Source organism: Myotis nattereri (assembly GCF_964212035.1).
Source record: "Myotis nattereri genome assembly, chromosome: 5".
Taxonomy (NCBI): Eukaryota; Metazoa; Chordata; class Mammalia; order Chiroptera; family Vespertilionidae; genus Myotis; species Myotis nattereri.
This window is the reverse complement of record NC_138080.1, coordinates 33,030,530-33,052,398: the sequence shown is the minus strand read 5'-3', so window position 1 is coordinate 33,052,398 and position 21,869 is coordinate 33,030,530. Positions and strand designations below refer to the sequence as shown.

Sequence of the window (21,869 nt, the reverse complement as noted above, 5' to 3'; positions counted from 1 at the left end):
TCTTTCTCTCTCTCTCTCTCTCTCTCTCTCTCTCTCCCTTTCGTGCTAAAAATCAATAAAATATCGTGGGTTTGTTTTTTTTAAAATAAGAGAAGTTGCAAAAACTTTAGATCAAGTATCTCTAACATGAGAGCATCCCTAACATGAGTTTCAGGAAGTGCTAGTTCTGTAAGTTGCCTTGGGATAAAAGTTTACAGTTCAAGTTTGGGAAGCCTGAATTTCTTTATCCCCTCTTGAAGAGCCATGATCAACATTAGCATATTAAAACTCTTAAATTCCTGTAACAAAGAAACATGCTTAACTACAGTTAAATGAAGATTTCCAAATTTATTTTATCATATATTTTAGTTTTTCTCTCAAAGGTGACCTAAGATAAGGAGTTGAGTACAGTTAGTTTGTTGAGAGACAATTTCAGAAAACAAAAGTGAGGGGATGGGGACAGTGAGGCAAGTTAGGAAAGAAAGACAATCCAGAGGTATTAATGGACTCATTACTGCTATGAACAATCGGGATTTAGTTTTGCTAAGAACTCTCTAAAGATTCATGTAGAATGCACCACAGAGTTGTTGCGCTTGAGGATAGAAAAAGTTCGGCATTCATCCACTGACTCACATCCCTTATTGTTTGGGAGTTGCTCTAAGGGACTTTAACCTTTGTGTACTACTGACTTCATCAGTTGATAAGGCTTCTCCAGCTTTGGAAAAGCAGACTGGAGAGATTCCGTGACTCAATATGGCAGCGGTTCTCAACCTGTGGGTCGAGACCCCTTTGGGGGTTGAACGACTCTTTCACAGGAGTCACCTAAGACCATCGGAAAACACACATATAATTACATATTGTTCTTGTGGATTAATCACTATGCTTTAATTATGTTCAATTTGTAACAATGAAAATACATCCTGCATATCAGATATTTACATTACGATTCATAACAGTAGCAAAATTACAGTTATGAAGTAGAAAAGAAAATAATTTTATGGTTGGGGTCACCACAACATGAGGAACTGTATTAAAGGGTCGCGGCATTAGGAAGGTTGAGAACCACTGCTATAGGCTAATGTTTCACAACTTTTTAAAACTTACATTTCTTTTGAAATGTCTAAAATCAAATGCCTTCAGTTAACATTATTTGGAATGTCAAACTCAAAACAAATCAGCAAGGGTGACCTGCGAATATGCTTTTGCAGAGCACACATACTATTCCTGAGATAATAACTCAGTGACAGCCTCCTGCCATCCTCAGTTAGGCCATGGTGAGAAATGAAAAGAGGGGAGGGCCAGCTAAGAGAGCCTCAAGGCAGTGGGATTTATCACTTGTTAATTGGTGTGAGAGTCAAGGGAAGAATCTGATATGACTAATGCGTTCCAGTACCACACCCAGGCAGGGTTCCAGGCACTGGTAAATGAGGCCAAAATGTCGTGGTCCCTGACCTCTGCAGATTCTCAGTCCTATGGAATTGGCACTGGAACTCCTGAGTGCGCTGGGGACATCTAAGTGGACACGGCCCAGTGTGGCCGCCCCAGGCCTGATGCTATAATGACCTTACATGGCGTGATCAGTGGAGGGGTCCCTAGGAAGTGAATGAGAGAATTGCATTTGAGGGTTGGGCTCAGGGGAGAGCACAAGGCCTTGGGCTCTCAGCACCTCACCCCGGAAACCTGCCCACATTCACCTCCTTCTTTATCCTTTGCTAGGGCATCCTCCAAGCGGTGTTCATTGGCCACGACTGGGGTGGCATGGTGGTGTGGAGCATGGCTCTCTTCTACCCTGAGAGAGTAAGGTAATTAGGCCGTGAACAATGAGAACTTGGGTAAGACTGGGGCTGAATTCCCATTAGAATCCTTCCTTGAGTCTCAAACTCCAGAAAATGTCTGGAAAACAAATAGGTTATCTGGGAAGGTAGTACCTTCGCTCCTTCATGCCCATTGACACATTAACAAGGAGGGCTTAATGAGCTAATGTCTTAGAAAGTGAGGCCTGTCCCAGTTACTGGTGGTGGGACAGATAATTCAGGGACAGTACTCAGTGGGCATGCGGGAGAAGGATGGTAGACCCTGAAGGGAGCGGGAAGGCAGCAGGGGTGTTGGGCTTATAGAATTAAGCATCAGGAGAGACGTCAGTCCTGGACAGGGAGTCAGAAAATGTGACAAATCACTTCATTAGGCCTTGTGTCCTCAACCACAAAGCAGCAACCTGACTACCCAACCTGCAACGTACTGCACAGATGTCAGGTTAGAAAGGCATTTCATGATTGTCGTCACATCATTCCTGATTGTCCTTAGCATGGCATTTCAGAGCTGCAGCAGGAGCTTTCAGATAGTGGGTTTCGAACCCAGAGAGGCGGGTGGTTTTTTGCAGCCACACTCCTTTTGAGCTGGCAACCAAAATGAAAACTTGTCTGACCTCCGTTTCAGTCTGGGATCTTAGCAGGTTCAATAAGCATTATCCTTACCGGCCATCTGGTTTCCCTAACAAATCTAGTTCCTTTTTATTTGGCTAAGTTTATAAGAACAGAAACACAGGAGAACTATGTTCAGCTCAACCCCAGCTCAAATGGTAGCGTGGGATCAAAGATTAAGAAAAAGCAAACATTTTCTAAAATATTTATAATTTGTTCACACTCTTGCTTTTCTGGTCTCTTTAGCTTCTCTCTCTGTCCTCTTCTTCATTCAAAGGCAAAATAAGAGCTCAGTTCTTAACAATTGGATTCACCAAAAAGTTTCTCTACCTACTGGGTTAGATGCCAAGTTCAGATTCGCACCAGGTCTTCCATGACACCCAGATCCAGAAATGTTTTATCCTCCTGAGCGCCCACGGCATTCTGTGCTGTTCTCACGCTTATCTCACAGTCTATTGCATAATAAAGCCATGGGTGTATTTGTCTAGTTTTCCTTATTAAGTTATAATAAGCTCCTTGAATACTGATTTTATATTTTTTTCTCCCCTAGTATATAGCATGGAATTACACTCAACACAGGAGAGACACAGTGAGTGAAGGAAGGAAGGAAAAAAATGCTAAAAATTAGGGAGAAATTGTAGTGTTCACATATTCTGGTCAAGGTTGATACACTAGATGTAGTTGTGTGTGTGCTCTGTCTGTCTTCATCTAAGGCAAGTGAGAAATACTGCAGTTTAACGGGGGTGAGGTGGGGCGGGGTGGGGAGGGGAACCCCTGGGCTGGGATTCAAGAAATCTGAGTGCAGAGCCCATTCTCCCACACACTGACGGTGTGAGAGCTTGTGCACATCACTTTCCCACTTTGAGCTTTGGCTTGATGTGCAAGGTCCTTATAGACTATCGTCTGACAGGGTCTAAGTCTTTGTGCCTCTTCTTTCCATAGGGCAGTGGCAAGTTTGAATACTCCCTTCATGCCAGCAAACCCCAATGTGTCGCTGATGGAGATACTCAAAGCCAATCCTGTTTTTAATTACCAGCTCTATTTCCAAGAACCTGTAAGTTTGGGGCCCTGAGATCAATGACCCCAGCAAGGTATTGTTTTTCTTTCCCCTTTCTCTCCCCTCCCCATTGGCTTGATGTATCTCTGTCCCTTTCTGTGGCTTTAGTCAGAAATTATTGTACAAATGGGCTCAGATGAAACTGACTCCAGAGCACAGCTGGTCCTTTCCAGGTGATGGCACGTGTGTGTGTGTGTGTGTGTGTGTGTGTGTGTGTGTGTGTGTGTGTTTGGGTTGGTGAGGGGGACAGTGGTGGGGCTGACAGCATACCAGGTTCTCCTGCTTCTTCAAAACTGTGGAGTGGGAGCTGAGCACTAGTTTGGAGCTGTTCCTTCTTAGTCCTCTGCCTGAGATTAGAGTAGAACCCACCTCATGTTGGTGACAGCTCCTGCCCTTGGCTTCTCGAGGAGTAAGGTTTGTGATCACAGGGAGCAGCAGAGCCTAAAAACCCCACACTGGCCCTTGGTGTGCTTTGGGAGATGTGGAGGGGTTGTTAGGTGTCACCCCATGTGCCAGAACACCCAGGATGCCCCTTGGAGCTCGGGTGATATGTGTGATGGGGTGTCACTGCCACATTTCATGGGGATTCACTGAGAGCAGCAACGTGAGCCCGCATCATCTGCCTCCCTAACCCCACAGCTCACCTCAGCTGCGGGGGCACCTGCTAGTCACTCATTTGTGGATTCTGGACCCCAATGTCCAGCTACATCCAGGTAATTCCAGAAAGGATAAAAGAATTTTCTTTAACACTGTAAAGAGAGAAGAGTGGATCAATTCATTAATCAAGAGCACAGAGCTTTTTCCCACATCTCTCACCCAGCGCTTGACCTTCCAATACTTGAAGGTCATACTATTTATAACAAAGGTCACAACCAACCCAGTTTTATTGTGTGTGTTTTTATAATATACTAGGGGCCCAGTGCACGGATTTGTGCATGGGGGTGGGGGTGTGGGGGCCCCAGCCTGGCCTGTGCCCTCTCGCAATCCGGAACCCCTCAGGGGATGTAGCAATGCGCCAAGCAGCAGGTGGCCAAGGAGGAGCCTGAGCCAGGCCCAGGTCCTGTGCTCATCCAGACTCGCTGTGCCTGGTGCCACCACTTGGTAGCGCTGCTGCCGAGCCAGGAGTGGATCTCGCCGCCTCTGCTGCTCTCACCAGCCTCAAGCCCAGCTTCTGGCTGAGTGGCGTTCCCACTGTGGGAACACACTGACCATCACGGGTCAGCTCCTGCGTTGAGCGTCTGCCCCATGGTGGTCAGTGCGTGTCATAGAGACTAGTCAATGGATCGTTCAGTCATAATGGTCACTTATGCATATATATATATATTTCTGAGAAGACAGGAGAGATAGAGAGATAGAAATGTCAATGATGAGAGCGAATCATTGATTGACTGCCTCCTGCACACCCCACTCTGGGGATCGAGCCTGCAGCCTGGGCATGTGCCCTGATCCAGAATCAAACTGTGACCTCCTGGTTCATAGGTTGATGCTCAACCACTGAACCATGCTGGCCAGGCAATAACCATCCCAGTTTTGATTCAGTGAGTAACTTTTCTCTAAGAGATGGTGCCTCGAAAGAAGAAGTTTTTATTCGAGCACTAACCTGACCCATTCAGCAAGATGCCAGATGCGTCCAGCAATATCATGAAAAGACGCTCGACTATCACATCCTCCACTGAAGCCAGGGCCCTCCCGAGCCACAGCCCAGGGTGTGGGAAGAGCCAGCTTCCTTATGTTTGAATGGAGTCAAAATGACCTTAATTAGTTTGAAGTCGTCTTGCTCTTGAATGATGGGTATGATTAGATGGCACAGTAGTCAGTTAGGGCTGCCATAGCAACGTACTGTGGACTGGGTGGCTTAGACAACAAAATTTATTATCACTCAGTTCTGGAGGCCAGAAGTCCAAGATCATGGTGCTTACAGGGTTGGTTTCTTCTGAAGCCCCCTCCTTTGTAGATGGCCCCCTTCTCCATGTGTCCTCACATGGTATATCCTCTGTATGGGTGTCTCTGTGTCCACATTCCCTCTTCTTATAAGGACACCTGTCTCAGACCCCATCTCCCAATACCATTCCATTCTGAGTTACTAGGAGTCAGGACTTCATAGGAACTTCGGGGAGACACAGTTCAGCCCATAACAGGTGGGTAAAGGTAAGAAGAGACAGTGTCTCTTGTGAAAGAAATAGGAGGATAACAACAGGAGGGGGACAGTGTGGGGGAAGGGTGGGGACTGTGAGAAACAGGCATATTTGGAATGCGATCTATGAGTGGGACTGGAAGGAGGTAGGTACGTTGTGCAAAACCTGGAAAGGAGCCCCAGGTTGTAGTCGATGTCAGCGGTAGTGGAGGTTCATCACCCCATCACAGGTGGCCCATGAAAATCCTTTCAGCTGGACTAGAAATCAGAGGCCACTCTAAGGTGTGATGTTCTGCTTGTCGCCCTTTCCCGGGTGTTCCCTTCCCCTGGTACAGCTCACACCAGGGAAGTATCTGGTGAGGGGGAGGGAAGCAAACGGTGGATCTTGGTTCTTGAGTGGCAGCTCCTTAGCCTCTGGGAATTGAGGAGGGGACAGAGTCCCACACTAAATTAGGAAGCTGGGTTTGGGTCCCTCTCACCTCTTATTTGACCCATTTTTAATCTCTGGCTCTGCTTGGCTCCCACCACAAGAGTCCAACCCCTTCCCCCTGCCTTCTGTGTGCCCAGAGCTCCCCTCCCAGAGCACCCCGCCCCACAGGTCTCTTCACCGCCTGGAATGCCCCATGCACCTTTGTCACTTCTCACCCTTGCACCTTCTCCCCTAGCCCGGCCCCAGGGCCTGTGTATAGGTTACAACAGGCCCTCAACACTCTGGCCCCACCAGTGGGGTTCCCCATGTGGAGAATCCAGAGGGAGGGAGAGGGTGTGGGGTTTCATGTCCACTTTTTTCTCTTCTACCTCTTTTTTTTTTCTCTCTCTTTTTCATCCTTTGGACTGAATATTTGTAAGGAGACTCCTAGCTTCTGTGAAACAAAGGTGCCCTGTAATGTGTGTGAGGGATTGAGCATTACAAATATGTTCAAAGGTCAGAAACGCCTTAACTGGTATTGCTTGTGAAGAATTAATATTCATTATTTCATCTAGCCAATATTTATGCATCTTCTATGTGCCCTCAAAGGGCTTCAGGGTTCCCCAAGGTTTCTTCTGACTACACTTTGAGAAATACTGCTTTATACTGGTAAAAAGCTGTATTCGTGTAATTACAGGAGATAGAAAACAGGAAGTAGTAGTTTCACTGTGTATTATGTTTTGACCAAACTTCATTTAGAGTATTGATCAGTGGGATTTAGCTCATTAAAGTTATCTTTATTATTTTTTAAGTTGTAAAATACACATAACATCAAATTTACCATTTTAACCATTTTAAGTGTACAGTTCAGTGGCATTAAGCGCATTCACATTGTTATGCAACCGTCACCTCCATCCTCTCCAGAACTCTCTTCATCTTGCAGAACTGAAACTCTGTCCCCGTTAAACATTAACTCCCCACTCACTCCTCCCCCCAGACCCTGGCAGCCCCCATTCTGCTTCCTGCCTCTGTGAATTTTACTCCTCTAAGTGGACTCATACAATGTTTGTCCTTTTGTGTCTGGCTTATTTCACTTAGCATTATGTCCTCAGGGTTCATTCACACTGTAGCACACGTCAGAATTTCCTTTCTCCTTAAGGCAATGATATCCTACTGTATGTGACATTTGTTTCTTCATTCATCCATCATGGACAATGGGGTTGCAGCTACAGCTTTTTTGAGTGCTGGATGCAGTTAGTTGTGTTCACAGCAACCCTGTGGCATCTCTCCCGGCCTTTCAGCTGAGCAAGCAGAGACTGACGGGCTTACTAACTGGCTGATACTAAATACATGACTGGGTCAGGATGTTGACCTGGTCTTGCTTGACTTCAGAGCCCATGTGCCTCCCCTTATGCCACGCTGGGAGGGAGCTTGGACTGATTGTGTCTGTGTGTCCCAGAAGAGAGGGGAGGACCAAACCAGGATGAGCTCAAAGTCCTCATTGAAAAAATGACCTCAGGGGAAAGACACTAAATCATCGCAGTCCTAGCGGGAGAGTGTTTGGTTTCGAAGGTTGATACAGTCATTGTGAAAAAAATCAGTACCTCTATTGTTCTGTTCCAGCAGCTGGGTTTAAAATCTGCAGGAAGAGTGTGGGGATGGTTTTGTTCTTAAGAACAAAGCCTCTTGTCAGGGAAATGGTGGATATTCAAATCAGTGACCTGGCCTCTGCCAGGAGCCCAGGAATCCTGCTGGCATGGCCAGGGTAAGCTCCGAGCTGGGTCTTAAGGAGAAACCATGCACCTGGTTCTGCCCACATGTCTGCTACCTACTCAGTGATGGAGCAAGTCCCTTCCTATCTCTGGCCCTCGGTTTCCTCACCGGAAAAAGGATGGTGTCATTGGATGGTTTTCAAACAGGTTATAGCTGCAAATGTAAGCTGAATCCAGGCCAATCAGTTAAATATGACACAGCCCCGCCCCACCCTTGGCTCTCCCCCCCCCCACCCCCCCCCTCGCTTCAGTTTGCTGAGCACTGCGGGGTGTGGCTTAACTCCAGGTTTAGATCCAGCCCCACCCCCAGCTCTTTGAACCCTTAGCCCACATGTTGACTATCTTGCCCTGAGAATTTGCCAAGTCTGGTGGAAACTAGTACTAGAAGGTGTGTTTTTCTTTGCTTGGCGAAGAAGGGAACAGGCTTTGCATTTGTATTAGTAAGAAAATGAGGACGGACAAGGAGGCAGCAAAGACAAAAAATGAGCTTAAAAAAAAGTACTGAGTTGTGTAAAATAAAAAATCAATCCCCCTTCACTCACCTAGAACTAGCTACTGTGAATGGTTTGGTGTTTCCCATTTTAAAAGTAAGTGTGTGTATGTGTGTGTGTGTGTGTGTGTGCACATGAGTGTATACATAATTTTTAGTATAAATTGAATCATTCTGCTTTTTTTTGTTCAATGGATCTTAGACAGATTTTCCTATCAGTACCTATAGATTTACCTCATTCCTTTTCAGATGGACCATGATTCATTTCACCCGTCCTCAACTGAGGAGCTGTGAGCTACCTTCCTCACAGTCTTTATCATGGTTTTGTTTTTGTGCCATTCACGGAAGACACTCGCGGCATTTCATTTTTGTTTTCTTCAATGGGTGGTGTTATGTTATAGTGAAAAGAACCAAATACTGAGGGGCTTAGAGTCTGGAGTTCTCGCTTCCAGCCTGGCCATTTATAATCCGCCTTCGAACAAGGTCACACCTCAACCTGAGGGTCTTCCTCCTCGAGATGGCCTTCCCACCTCAGTGCCATGTGACCAGCGAGTGTGGCGTCAGAGTGACTCAGGGCGCCAAGGCCCCTCTGAGGCCTGACTCCTCTCTCTCGTCTGCCTGGCCAGGCTGCAGGGAGTAATGAATAGTTTTCTCTTCTTGCCCAGGCATCAGGTGCCTCTATCCACTGGCATCCTCAACCCCAGAGACAACCACCCCAGCCCTGTTTTCTGGCATGCTTTGAGAGAACTCGGCCCTGAGTTTCACAGAAATTCCAGTTATTATCAAGGTAGACGGAACATGAAGCAGAGCTGCTGCCCCGGCCCACTGATTAGAGGGAGGCTCCCATCTCCCCCGGGAGACAGTGTCTGTGATCTTGGCAGCTGAGGCACAAAGGCTGCCCACGCTCATGCTTTGTGGGAGCTCCCTGGATTTTCTGTTGACCCTCTTGGCATCTGTTCGCTCTCGAAGGACCATTTGAGGGCCAAAGCCCCGCCCAGACCTCTGGCCTGTGACGATGCCTCCACACACTGACATACACCCCTGGGCTCCTGAACAGCAGCGGTTTCTGGGATGGGGCTGCTCTCCATAAATAAGAGTGATGACTCCTGGCGACAGGGCTGACCGGGGCTTTCATTGATCACTTCAAATGTACTTCCTCCCGTGGCTGTTTCTTGCCTCGGCATTCATCACACAGCAGATTGATTCTCCATCATAATTGAATCTTACAGATGTAAGGGGATTGTAATTAACGCAACAGCATCACTTTCCTCATAAAATCATAAACTGCAGACCCAGCACCGCCAGATGACAAATGTGTCCTTTGCTGCGGTGCTGGCGTCCCGTGGACCCAGAGCTCTCATGATCTGCAATATGCAGAACAAACAGTGCAGTGGAGAAGGAAGTCTTGCAGTGAGCAGGGACGGAGGGTGCTGGCCACTGCAGTGGCTATTGCCTGGCTTATGGGACCTTCCTCTCTGGGAACATTCCTAGGAGAGGGACATACATACCGTCAGCCTCTACCCAGGACCAGTCACAGATGGTCCCAGGAAGAAGATGAGTGGATGCTTCCCTGCGCTCAGGGGGCTCCGAGGAGACACAGCAAAGGCTCTGTGGGAACCGAGAAGGGCAGAGTTATTTTATGTGATGGGGGAAGACAGGACTTCATGGAGGAGACAGTGTTTGGGACAGATGTTGAAGGCTTCTTGAAGGCCAAACTGAGGGAGGTAGGTGTTCTTGGTGGAGGCTACAAAATTTTAAATCAAGGAGGTGGGAAAGCAGGGCACCCGTTTAGAAAACATTCTGCAATCCGGTTTAGTGGTTGCCTGGGTGTGTTTAGGTGAGCATTTGGAAAGAGGAGATAAAAATAGATTGGCACTTTGCTATAGACTGAATGTTTGTGTCCACTCCCCACCCTCACCCCACCACAAATTCCTATCTTGAAATCCCAATCCTTAGGTGATGTTAATAGGAGGTGGACCCTTTGGGAGATGATTGGGTCTCGAGGGCGGAGCCCTCATACAGGGAATTAGTGCCCATATAAAAAGAAACCCCAGAGAGTCTCCTCCCCCCTCCACCACGTGAGCACACAGTGAGAAGATGCCATCTCTGAACCAGGAAGTGGGCTCTCACCAGACACTGAGTCTGCTGGGGCCTTGGTCTTGGACGTCCCAGCCTCCAGACTAAATAAGTATCTGTGTTTGTAAACTACACAATGTGTGGTTCTGTTATAGCAGCTGGAACGGACGAAGACACACTGCCATGCCTCAGTCCCTCCCCATAACACTGGTCCCCCAGCGACTGTGTGGAGGAAGGCGCTCTATTATTTCTGAGCGGTTGCCCCTGGTGGATTCATGCCTCAGAGACAGCTGACTTCCTTTACACTTTGTTTTAGGGAGTGGCTGAGGCTGAACTGGAAGAGGACCTGTATCGGACTTTCAAACTCTTTTTCAGAGCACATGATGAGGTGAGGGGTACAGGGGTTGAAGGGTAGAAGGCGGATAGGTAGCAGGAAGGGGGAGCTGCAGAGGTGCAGAGGTCTCTGGATGGCCTCCCTCGGAAGATGGGGTGGGGACTGGAGCCTGGGAATGAGCAAGCTGGCCTTCTTCCCTTTGATTTCTGTAGTCAGGGTGAGTGGGATCCCCACTCTACTGGTCACACTGATGGGGAAAGGTCACATCCTCACTGCCACACACCAGTAAAGCTTTGCAACTAAAATCAAAGAATGATTATAACAGTGACTGTGGAGAAATTATACCATTTTAACCAACATGCATAATTGTTTATCAAAGCCCCAAATTAATTGCTGTTTCAACCCTTTTCATGAACAGCCACAGTTGCTTCTAATGGTTTATCTCCATACCCTCCACCCACCCTCATATAGTCAGTGCCTGCTTAGCCTTTCCCATGTTTGCCACTGTCTGTGCTGACCACTGCTAGCATCTCACTCTTTTATACTGAGTTCAATTGCTTCTTTCTGAAGGACTTTCTGTTGTAGTTAGTTCTTTCCAGTCTGTTAGTAGTAAACTCATAATGTTTTTGGCCAGAAAACGTCTTTTTTGCTTTCAATCTTGAATAGTTTGAATATGGAATTCTAGGTTGACAATTTTTTTTTTCTTTTAGAGGCTCCTATCATTGTTTATGTGAAACATGCCTCCGGTCTACCCTATTATTGGTTTTTTAGTGGTGTTTAATCTGCAGGTTAACCCATCTTTGAAGTTTTGTGTGTTTTTTGTTTTTCTTTCAATGAACATTTTTTGAAATTTATGAAAGTTTTATTTGGCTCCTTTTCAAATCACTCTGATCTATTGTTCTGTTCTTGTTTTTCAGTTTCTTATATGTTTTTAATAATTTTAAGCACACTCATTTTCATTCTCTCCCTCTCTCTCGCAAGTTCTATTAGTTGATACTAGGGGCCCGGTGCATGAAATTCGTGCATGGGGGGTGGGTCCCTCAGCCCAACCTGCACCCTCTCCAATCTGGGAGCCCTCAGGGGATGTCCTACGGACAGCTTAGGCCTGCTCCCCCTGGTTCTCTGCTCTCTGAGGACCCACCTGCTTGATGCCACCTCAGGCCCTGGTGTCTGCTCTCTGTGGGGGCCTGTTTGCCCTTTGCTGCTCTCTGTGGGGGCTTGCTTGCCCTTCTGGCTCACCGCCTCAGGGGCAAGCAGGGCCCTGCTATCTGCTTGCTCGCTGCAGGGGACATTCCCGCCCTGCCCCAAGCCGCTCAGCAACTGCACACATAGGCCTGGAGTGGCCGGGGGCATTCCAGGACCCCAGCCGCTCCAGCCCTATGCACAGCCCTACAGGCTCAGCGCGGCCTGGGTCCCAAGGACGCCTGTCCCCGGGACTCAGGCTGCTTGGTGCAGGCACTTGTGCAAGCAGCCACCCCACCCCCAGCTGCTCAGCACCTGCATATGCAAATTTGTTGGGTTAATTTGCATACTCACTCCTGATTGGCTGGTGGTCTTTGCAAAGTGATGGTCAATTTGCATCTTTCTCTTTTATTAGTGTAGATTCACTATTTGCTATGTTTACTGTCTTTTGCAATGGGATTTGCAAGAAGGGGGTGGGATAGAGAAGAGAGGGAGTTTTGTAATTTTGGTTTGTGAGCTCATCTTGAAGCAGCACTGAATCTGTGCCAGTTGGCTTCAGCTGGGATTGAGGAAATGGCCCTCTTGTGTTTTAGCACTGGCTGCTTCTGTCAGACATCCTTTGTTGTAGTTACTGTTGACTTTGCATCTTGGGTATTTCCTGATCACGGAGAGAGTGTAAATTCAAACCCAAGCACTTGTGAGGGCAGGCTTGTAGCTATGAATTTCTGGGTGAACTTTTTTTGGTTTCCTCTTAGTTCCAAACTGAATGGACCAACTCCTTTGACATCTCTCTGTCATGATGGGTGGGACCACAGATTTACTGTGGAGGGTCTTATTTTGAACTTCCCATCTGCCATAGACCTAAGGTCTCATCTTTATTCCCATTGGTTGATAGAATCAAGTTCTCATATCACCAAGACCTGCAACTGGGGGCAGCTTAGGCCCAGAGCTTTGATTGTTAGCTATTTCTGCTGTGACCCCTGAGAACTTGCCTACCTCTTGGGAGTTTAGCATGTTTGTACTAGTCTGATGGCACTCGTAGGTGACCTGTTCCAGCATATTTTCTTTACCCATGACATAATCTCCAACTTTTCTACCTACAGACCAAGCTCAACACGTCCAACGTCTGTGAAAAGGGTAAGAGGTATTCTTAGAAGGGAAGGGAGACAGGAGGGCCATGGCAGGAGCCAGCTGAGCATTGAATGAGCATTTCTCCATCGGACTCTATGAGCAAAAACAGCCACCTGCCAGCTCTGAACTATGACTGGCTTACCATAGGGTTCCCCGCAGGTGACTAACACTCCCCTTAGCCCTGGGCTGACCACGGGGCCTCAGGTTCCTTTCCTTCAGGGACGTTTGGATTCAAGATCTTAAACAGTAAGAGCTTGGGGGACTCTTAGAGCTTGTAGGGGCAATCTCAGCCTCTACTGACAAGGACCGAGACCCAAGATAGGAACTGACATCTGCAGGGTCACCTGGTGCAGACAGAGGAAGAGTCGGGCTAGACCCCAAGCCAGGTCTCCCCTGTCATAGTCCACTGTCCTCTCCTCCATCCCAGCCCGAGTCCTGTCATTGCAGTTCCGTCACATTTCCACCCTTGTCCTCCCTCCTGGGTTGGAGACAAGTGAAGAGTCAGAGTGAAGAACAGACTGGAGTTCATCCATGGCTCCGAGATCCAGCACTGTTCCCACAGACCTTACCTTTGCCCCAACACTCTGGCCTTACCATTATTCACTTGTATTTTTATTGATAATGAGGACACTACTACTTGTTTGTGCGCCTACTATGTGCAGCAAATGCTGGCCTGGCCCTCTTTAGATACATTATTTATAATCCTCATGACACCCTTAAAAATCCCATTATTATCTGTATTCTACACATGAGGACAATGAAGCTCAGGAACTTGTTCAAGTGGCCAGGCTGGGCTTAAACTCCTCTGACCCTAAAGGCCATACACATCTCACTGGTCAAGACCACATCTCCCTTCCCTCTCGCCTCCTCCCTCCATTCCTTTTCTTGGTCACTCGGTCACTCTGCATTCCTTCGCTCTGCAGACGGTTTGAGCTCACACTTGGTGAGGTAAACACCGGCAGCAGAGTCGGGGAGTCCAAGGGGAGGCAGACGGATGGCCGGAACGCAGGGAGGGGGGCAGGAGGGGCTCTCACCCCGGCCCCGAGACAGCAGAGAGCTAGGAGCTCCGGCCTCCAGGGAGGCTCAAGTGCTTCATCACAGAGGCACCTGCTCACATAGCCCTGCGATGGAGCTCACAGAAGGCTGCATCCATCCCCCAGCTCCTGTGCCTCCAAAGCTCCCAGCTGAGCCTGGGGAGCCCCCCGGAGCTGTCCCCCGTGAAATGGTGGTGGTCCCTGGGTTGTCCATTAGCATCACGGGGTTCTTCCCACCCCCAGGACGGGGAACTGCAAGGACACAGTGTACACCCCTGAAAACAAATGAGATTCCACACTGAGGGAGGGCCCGTGAGTGTGCCCAGGGCAACAGCACGCCTGCGCCCTGGCCGATGGTTTTCCAGGCTCTGAGGACGATCGGAGCAGGCCCTGGTGAACATTCCAAGACTCTCCGTGGAGATATCTGAAGAGGGATGGGATTCGTTAAGCTAGGGAGGAAAGGCTTCGTCTAGGGGAGAGGGAGAGCTGGAGGGCCGGCAGGGCCGAAGACAGGTGTCATCCTGGGACGGAGGTGTCGTTTTGGGAGGACAGGAGGGGGGTGGTCAGTCCTCGTGTGTGTCCCAGAAGCGGAGGCCTGGGTGTGACAGTCTTGGGTTCTAGAATGACAGAGGCAACACAGACTTCTCTGACGAAAAGGAAAGGGGCTCCCTGTGGATGAGAGAGGATGAGTGAAGGAGCGCCCAGGGAGGCGGGAGGCAGTTAGGAGGTCAGCCTCCATTGCGAAGGCCGGCACTCGCGGTGGGACCCCTGGCCGAGGGCGTGGGATCGGGAACAGGTGGCTTTTTGCAGGAGGACTCTTTGTGGAATCCCCGAAAGACCCCAGCCTCAGCAGGATTGTGACCGAGGAGGACATCCGCTTCTACGTGCAGCAGTTCAGGAAGTCCGGTTTCAGGTACACGGAGTGGAGCCCAGAACACAGGAGAGGCTGGTCAGCACGGGGGCTGCTGTGCTCAGGGTGCAGGACAGCCCCGGTTCCCGCCCCCACGGCCCGTGGAGGCCTGGCTGCCCTGCTTCCCTGCCTGCAGTGGTGGCGGCTCACCGTCGGCTCTGGTTTGGGATGGCTCACCTCCCTCTACGGCACCCTCAGAGCAGATGCTTTTAACCTTTTTTCAGTCATGACCCCCTGAGAATCAAATGACAGTTCTGAGTTCTTTCTTCAGAAAAACACCGACACTCAAAAACTGCATACATTTTTAGGGGGACTGGAGACCTCTCTCTCCTTTTTTTTTTTTTTTAATATATTTTATTGATTTTTTTTACAGAGAGGAAGGGAGAGGGATAGAAAGTTAGAAACATCAATCAGCTGCCTCCTGCACATCTCCTACTGGGAATGTGCCCGCAACCAAGGTACATGCCCTTGGCCGGAATCGAACCTGGGACCTTTCAGTCCTCAGGCCGACGCTCTATCCACTGAGCCAAACCGGTTAGGGCGACCTCTCTCTCCTTTTAAACAGCTTTGTTGAGTGCTGGCTCACATACCATATAGAGTTCACCCTCTGAAAGCGTCCAGTGCAGTGGTTTTAGCCCATTCACGGAGCCGTGCGGTCATCACCACATCGCCCCAAAGAGAAACGCCATTTCCTTGAGCAGTCAGCTCTCCCCCACTTCCCCTTGACCCCCTAGGATCCCCTAGTCCTAGGCCGTCCCTGTCTGCCCTCCATCTCCATGGATTTGCCTACTCCGGGCATTTCACATAAATGCAGTACAGTGTGTGCGCCTCTGTGCCTGGCTTCTCGCTCAGCTGGTGCTCTCAGGGGTCTCCACGTGGTAGCAGGTCCGACCTCATTCCCTTGGCTCCGGCCTGCGTTCACGCTGATGGTCTGGCCTCTGCCCTGGAACCACAGGCGTTGCTCCAACGGCCCCTTTCCTGCATAGCCCTTCGAACACTGACACGTTGCAAATCTTTGAAGCTCCTGGTTTCTTCAAGGATGTTGCAGTTCACCACATGTCCATCCTTCTTCTCTCCCTCGTGCCTCTCTCTACACTTCCGTCCTTTACTCCAACCGAGGGCTCAGAAAGAGCCAAGCCATGGGCACGGCCTTGGCCAGCCCCGCCCGGAAGTCCTCTATCCTGCAGCCTTGGCTGGGAACGCCTGTGGCCCCCACCCTTTAGCCCCAGCATTCTGGCACCACCACAACCTACAACTTTTCCCTAAGCTTTTTTTTCTTCTCCTTCTTTTGAGGCTGAGACCATTTAAGAGTCTCAGATTTGAGGACAGCTTTGCTCTGAAGGGAGCATAGAGATAATGTGGCCTCACCCCCTCCTTGTTCCGGAGGGAAAATGAAAAGTCCCAAAAGGGTATGTGGCGGGTCCAAGGTATTCCCAGGGCCTAGAGCTGTGAGACCCGAGAGCGCCAACCCCGACTAGGCCCGAGGACTGGCAGAGGGTTCTAGGTCCAGCCCCAGAGCCGCCCTGCCTGTCCCCGAGGAGACACCTCTGCACCACCCCCTGAAGTCCCTTCTCCAGGGGCTCCCCAGGGCAGGGGAGTGGCCTCTGGATGGTGAGGGCGCTAAACAAGCTCCCACCCTCTTATGTGACAGCCCTGGGATGACATGGAGAGTCCTGTGGGGCCGGCTCCGTGTGGCAGCCCCTCCACAGACCCTCTCCGCGAACCCCGCGTGTGCCCAGGCCTGGCCCTTAGGCACCGTTGTTTGTGCCCAGCTCGGTCCTCTTTCCCGCAGAAGCTTGGCTCTCCCTGGGCGACCGGTGCCTGGTGGGTCTGCAGCACAGTCATGGACTAAACGCTTTCCTGTCTTTATTCCCTGATCTGCCCCCCAGGGGTCCCCTAAACTGGTATCGAAACATAGACAGGAACTGGAAGTGGGGCTGCAAAGGCACAGGACGGAAGGTGAGTGCTGGGTTAGTGTTGCTCCCTTTCCCATGCGCCCACCCCCACCCCGGCTTCCCATTGCCCTGGGTCAGAGCTGGGGGTGGACCGAGGGACCTGCTGGCTTCCTCCTTTCTGTCCTTTTCCTCTGAGCTTTTGGAAGTGCCTCCTCCAGGGTTTCCCTTGGGGCCTCTTTTGCTGATGCTTCTCTTGGAATGGGTGGCGTTAGGGACAGAGCAGGGGTCTGACTGGATGACTGCAGCTTCAGTCCGGGAGGCCCAGGTCTCCTGGTGGTGCCCCAGCTCAGGGCAGCAGATGGTCCAGGGTGACTCCCAAAGGGTTCACTGATGGAGCACTGGGTGTTCTCAGAGAGGCAGGGCTTGCCTCGGCCTTATCACGTGACCAAGTCAGTCTGTGGCTCTGTTTCCTCGTTTGTCCAGCAGAATTTGGTTTCCAATCTCTGGGTCTGCAATGGGAGTAATGGGACCCCCAGTTTACATTCAAAACATTCAAAACCTAAGGGTGATTGCGTTTTCAAGGTCCTCGCTCACTTGGGAGCCCTGGTCGTCTTGTTGACTCTCTCGACTGTGAACACCGTCTATGTGTCAGGCACTGTGCTAGACCGCGGATTTACCAAACGAATAAAACAGATGAGGTCTCGATGACACGGGTTGGTCTGGAGGCAGGACAGCATAGAAGGCTGTGGTTAAGAGTGGGCTGAACAGAAATTCGGCCTGGGATCTGACCCCCGTGTGGCCTTGGTCAACACTCTTAACCAGTGTGTTCTTTGTTGCCGCTTCTGTAATCTGGGAATGACAACAATGGTGCTAACATGTAAGGATAACATGGGTTAATGCACATAAAATGCTTAGAACAGTGCCTAGCACATAGCAGTAGTTCAATGAATGCTCCTTATCATCACTGTACTCTGTGATTGACAGAAATTACAAAGCCGCAGTTTGATGGGCAAAATCTCTCTAAGTGTGGATGGACATAATATCAAAGATTCTGGGAAGGTGAACCCTGATGGTGCTTAAGTTGGGAATTCCCTTCTGCAGCCACCTTTCAGAGCTCCCTCCTCTCACACCTCCTCCATGCCCCCACCACCAGTTTACATTTTGACTTGGAGCATCCTAGAGCTTGCCCAGCCCACCACGGCCTCCGGATGACTTTCAGCACCAAAAGTGTGTTTGCATGTCTCCTGTTCATGCTCTCATTTGGAGGACTGGGTGCGGTGGGTAAAAAAATAGTGCAGATTTCTTAATCAGGGACAAACTGGAGCTGTTTGAACATTATTATGGCAGAGTGAGAACGTTGGTAACAGTTGTGTCTGGCCCGTTCACTCTCCAGAGCAGTGGTTCTCAACCTGTGGGTCGCGACCCCTTTGGGGGTCGAATGACCCTTTCACAGGGGTCGCCTAAGACCATCGGAAAACACATATATAATTACATATTGTTTTTGTGATTAATCACTATGCTTTAATTATGTTCAGTTTGTAACAATGAAATTGGGGGCCACCACAACATGAGGAACTGTGTTAAAGGGCCGCAGCATTAGGAAGGTTGAGAACTGCTGCTCTAAAGTCTTGGCTGCCCTTTTGAAGCATCCATTTAACTCAAAGAAAAGGAATATCGATCTCCATGCAAGCGCATTTCTTCCTTTCTTGTCCCATCCCACAGAGTGGGCCAGCCCACGCATTCTTACTTACACACACACATACACACACACGCACACACACACATGCACACACGCACACACACACACACAAGCCTGTGTTGGTCACTGCACTATGTTCATCTGTATTAGAAAACTCAGTCTTCTCCTGAACCTTTACATTCACACAAAACATTTCACTTCTGGTCATGAAATGTGTGAGGGTTTGTCCCCCAGCAGGCAATTCTCTGCAGTATCAGCTGGTGTCCTACACTTTAACTACTAAATTCTAGCACTATCTACCTGAGGTACTGTCACCTCCCACAGGTTAAGGGTTCAGGCCTCCAAGACTGCCCCCCCCCCCACAGACACACACACATACTTCAGACACCCATCGTAAGTCCAGTTGTCACCTGTGCTTCTGACCAGCTATAGACCTGAGGCTCCCACCACCCCTCCTCGGTTCGACCACTGTTTGCTAGGGTGGCTCACAGAACTCGGGGAGCCTCTTACTTACCCTATGAGCTTAGTAAAGGAGGAGAGACAGGACACAGGTGCACAGCCACCTGGAGAAATACAAGGGCGAGGTCTGGGAGGGTGTGAGCGCTGGAGCCTCTGTGCGCGGGGAGCCGAGTGCCACCCTCCCGGGTACATGGGTGAGTTCCCCAGTGTGGACACACTCCAAACTCCATGCTACTGAGATTTTTATGGAGCTTCCTCGTGTGGGCATGATCAATTGTTCACCCCATTCCAGTCCCTTTCCCCTCTCTAGAGGAGGGAGGGAGGGAGGGAGGGAGGGAGGGAGGGAGGGAGGGAGGGAGGGAGGGAGGGAGGGAGAAAGAGAGAGAGAGAGAGAGAGAGAGAGAGAGAGAGAGAGAGAGAGAGAGACACGGGGGAAGGGGGGCTGAAAACAGAGCTTCTAATCATGGCTGGGTTTCTGCTGACCAGCCCCCATCCAGGAAACACCCAGAGTTGCCTCTTTAGAACAAAAGATGCTCCTCGAGGTCTGAGCACTTGGGAATTTATAAGGGTTTTAGGAGCCCTGTGTCAGGGACGGGGTCAGAGACAAGTACTAGATGCTCCTAGTGCTCCCGTTACTTAGAAATGTCCAGAGAAGCCCGGCCAGCGTGGCTCCGTGGTTGAGAATTGACCTATGACCCAGGAGGTCACGGTTCGATTCCCGGTCAGGGCACAGGCCCGGGTTGTGGGCTCAATTCCCAGTGTGGGGTGTGCAGGAGGCAGCCGATCAATGATTCTCTCTCACCATTGATGTTTCTTTCTGCCTCTCCCTCTCCCTTCCTCTCTGAAATCAATAATAAAAAAAAAGAGTCCAGGCGTTTCAGGAGCTCTGTGCCGGAACCCGGAGGCAGAGAGCAGTATATATATTTTCTACCGTCTCACATCCCTCTCCTAGATCTCCAGTAGGAGTGATGCCTCCTTCAGGCCAAGCGCGCCAGACAGAGCCAGGGCCTCGGCGGCTGCTGGGCCCCTCGGCAGGTGTTAATAGTGGGGAAGCCGCGGAGCATGAAAACGAAGCAGAGGAGGGGAGACCTAACCTGGAAGGTGCAAGAAGGGGACATCTTTTCCTTTTCTGGCTGTCACCACCTCCTGTCATCTCTCCCCAGATCCTGATTCCGGCCCTGATGGTAACTGCGGAGAAGGACGGAGTGCTTGTTCCTGAGATGTCCAAGCATATGGAGGACTGGGTGAGGGCGGTGCTGCCTGGGCCCTCGGTGCTTCCTGGAGGGAGAGGGAGGTGTCCCTGAGGAAAGAGGCGGCTGAGGGCAGAGGGGGACATTCTCCTGAACCACTCGCTGGATGGGGGCTTCCTCAGGAGCCTCACTGTCACCTCTTGGGAGCAACAACCGTGCCTGATGCTTCCTTTTCCTTGCACGGATGCAGTCTCTCATTCATTCACTCACTCATTCATTTATTCATTTCATGGGCTTGTGCTGTGCCCTTAAATGTGTTGGGATCGGGTTAGATGCTGAGAAGGTTAAGATGAGTAAGATACGGACCCTGCCCTATAGGCACTCACTGTCCTGTAGTTAATCCCACACTCAGCCCAGGCAGAGAGAGAGAACCCGGGGTGAGACAGGGTGTTGAGGCGAGGAGCGTGCATGCCCGGAGAACGGCAGGAGCTCCATGAGGCCGGAAGATCTTGCTGAGCCCTCTGGGCCCGGCTGAGCTGTGTGGGCCACGGGCCTGAGAGCCACCGGAGAGGAGTGATGGGATTGGAAGCTCCCTCTGTTAACAGTGTGGAGGTTGGTAGTGACTGGGGAGGCCTGCAGTGGGGTGGCCGTGGGCTGGCTAGCTGCTGAGAGCGGCCCATCCCCAGTTGCTGTGGCTTTGTCAGCAGCATCAGGCACACCGGGGAGGGTGCGCGTGGGATGCGGCCCGCGGTGTGGGCTATGGATCCGGCCAAGGTGCTGCGGAAAGCTGTGAGCCCACAGGCTCGGCTCCCTGCTCCTAGCCCTCAAAGGTTTCTGTAGAAATACAAGATCTTCAGCTGGTCCTTTGCAGCCCCCTGTAACGGACTCTAACCTCACTGGGTGCATTATGCTTCTGAGAGGAAAAGGGCGATTTCCCCATCCTTTCCCACACGCGGTCAGGGTTCAAGGCTGTGTCGGGAAGAAACCCGTGTCCCAGCTGCTGCCTACTGCCCCCTCTTCGTCCCGGGTGCTGGCTGCAGTGACCCACTGTGGGAGCCCAGGTTCCAGAGGGGAAGCCAAACAGCCCTGCGTGCAGATCTCCAGCGAGACAGCCGGGAAGCGGGTGCAGTCGCGTCTGCATGGCGGGAGCCAACAACAAGCAAGCATCTTGCAGGCAGTGAAAGGGCTGAGAACGAATGGTTCTGAAGGGAGACAGTTGTGATTAGTACAAGTCAGCCCTGGATTTGAAAATCAGCTCAGCCACCCTGTGTGGCCTTGGGCAGGTTCCCTGACCTCTCTGAGCTTTCCCATTACTGCACAGGATTGTGGGTATGCTTCAATAAGACAATGTATGTAGAGCACCCAGGACGTCGTAGTTGCTCAATAAGTGGTTATTCCTTTCCTAAACACGCAGTTTTTCAGGGCAGGGGCTGGCCTATGGGGAGCAGAGGGGAGGGTGCCTCCTCACAGGGGCCCCCTTACACGTTGCACTAACCTGAAACCAGACCCACGGGCACTCTGCCATTTACTTTTCTGGCTGGTGTTTTCTTCCAGATCCCCCACCTGAAAAGGGGACACATTAAGGATTGTGGACACTGGACACAGATAGAGAAGTAAGGAGTTGGGGCCCCCAGGGCGGGGGACATCGGGACTTTCTGTTCACCTTCAGTAAAGGCCTTCCTGGGCTAGCTGTTCACC

The 21,869-nt window shown here is 50.5% G+C and overlaps 1 protein-coding gene across 1 annotated transcript in view; it reads left to right on the top strand.

The window, feature by feature from the left end:
• LOC308518900 (bifunctional epoxide hydrolase 2-like) overlaps positions 1-21,869 on the top strand; it is a 63,327-nt gene that overhangs the window by 40,972 nt on the left and 486 nt on the right. Inside the window, exons 11-18 of the mRNA XM_081090694.1 lie at positions 1,696-1,781; positions 3,342-3,453; positions 10,654-10,725; positions 12,957-12,990; positions 14,829-14,931; positions 16,818-16,887; positions 20,145-20,225; positions 21,726-21,784. Coding sequence (XP_080946820.1) covers positions 1,696-1,781; positions 3,342-3,453; positions 10,654-10,725; positions 12,957-12,990; positions 14,829-14,931; positions 16,818-16,887; positions 20,145-20,225; positions 21,726-21,784 — 617 coding nt within the window. The remainder of the gene's footprint in view (positions 1-1,695; positions 1,782-3,341; positions 3,454-10,653; positions 10,726-12,956; positions 12,991-14,828; positions 14,932-16,817; positions 16,888-20,144; positions 20,226-21,725; positions 21,785-21,869) is intronic.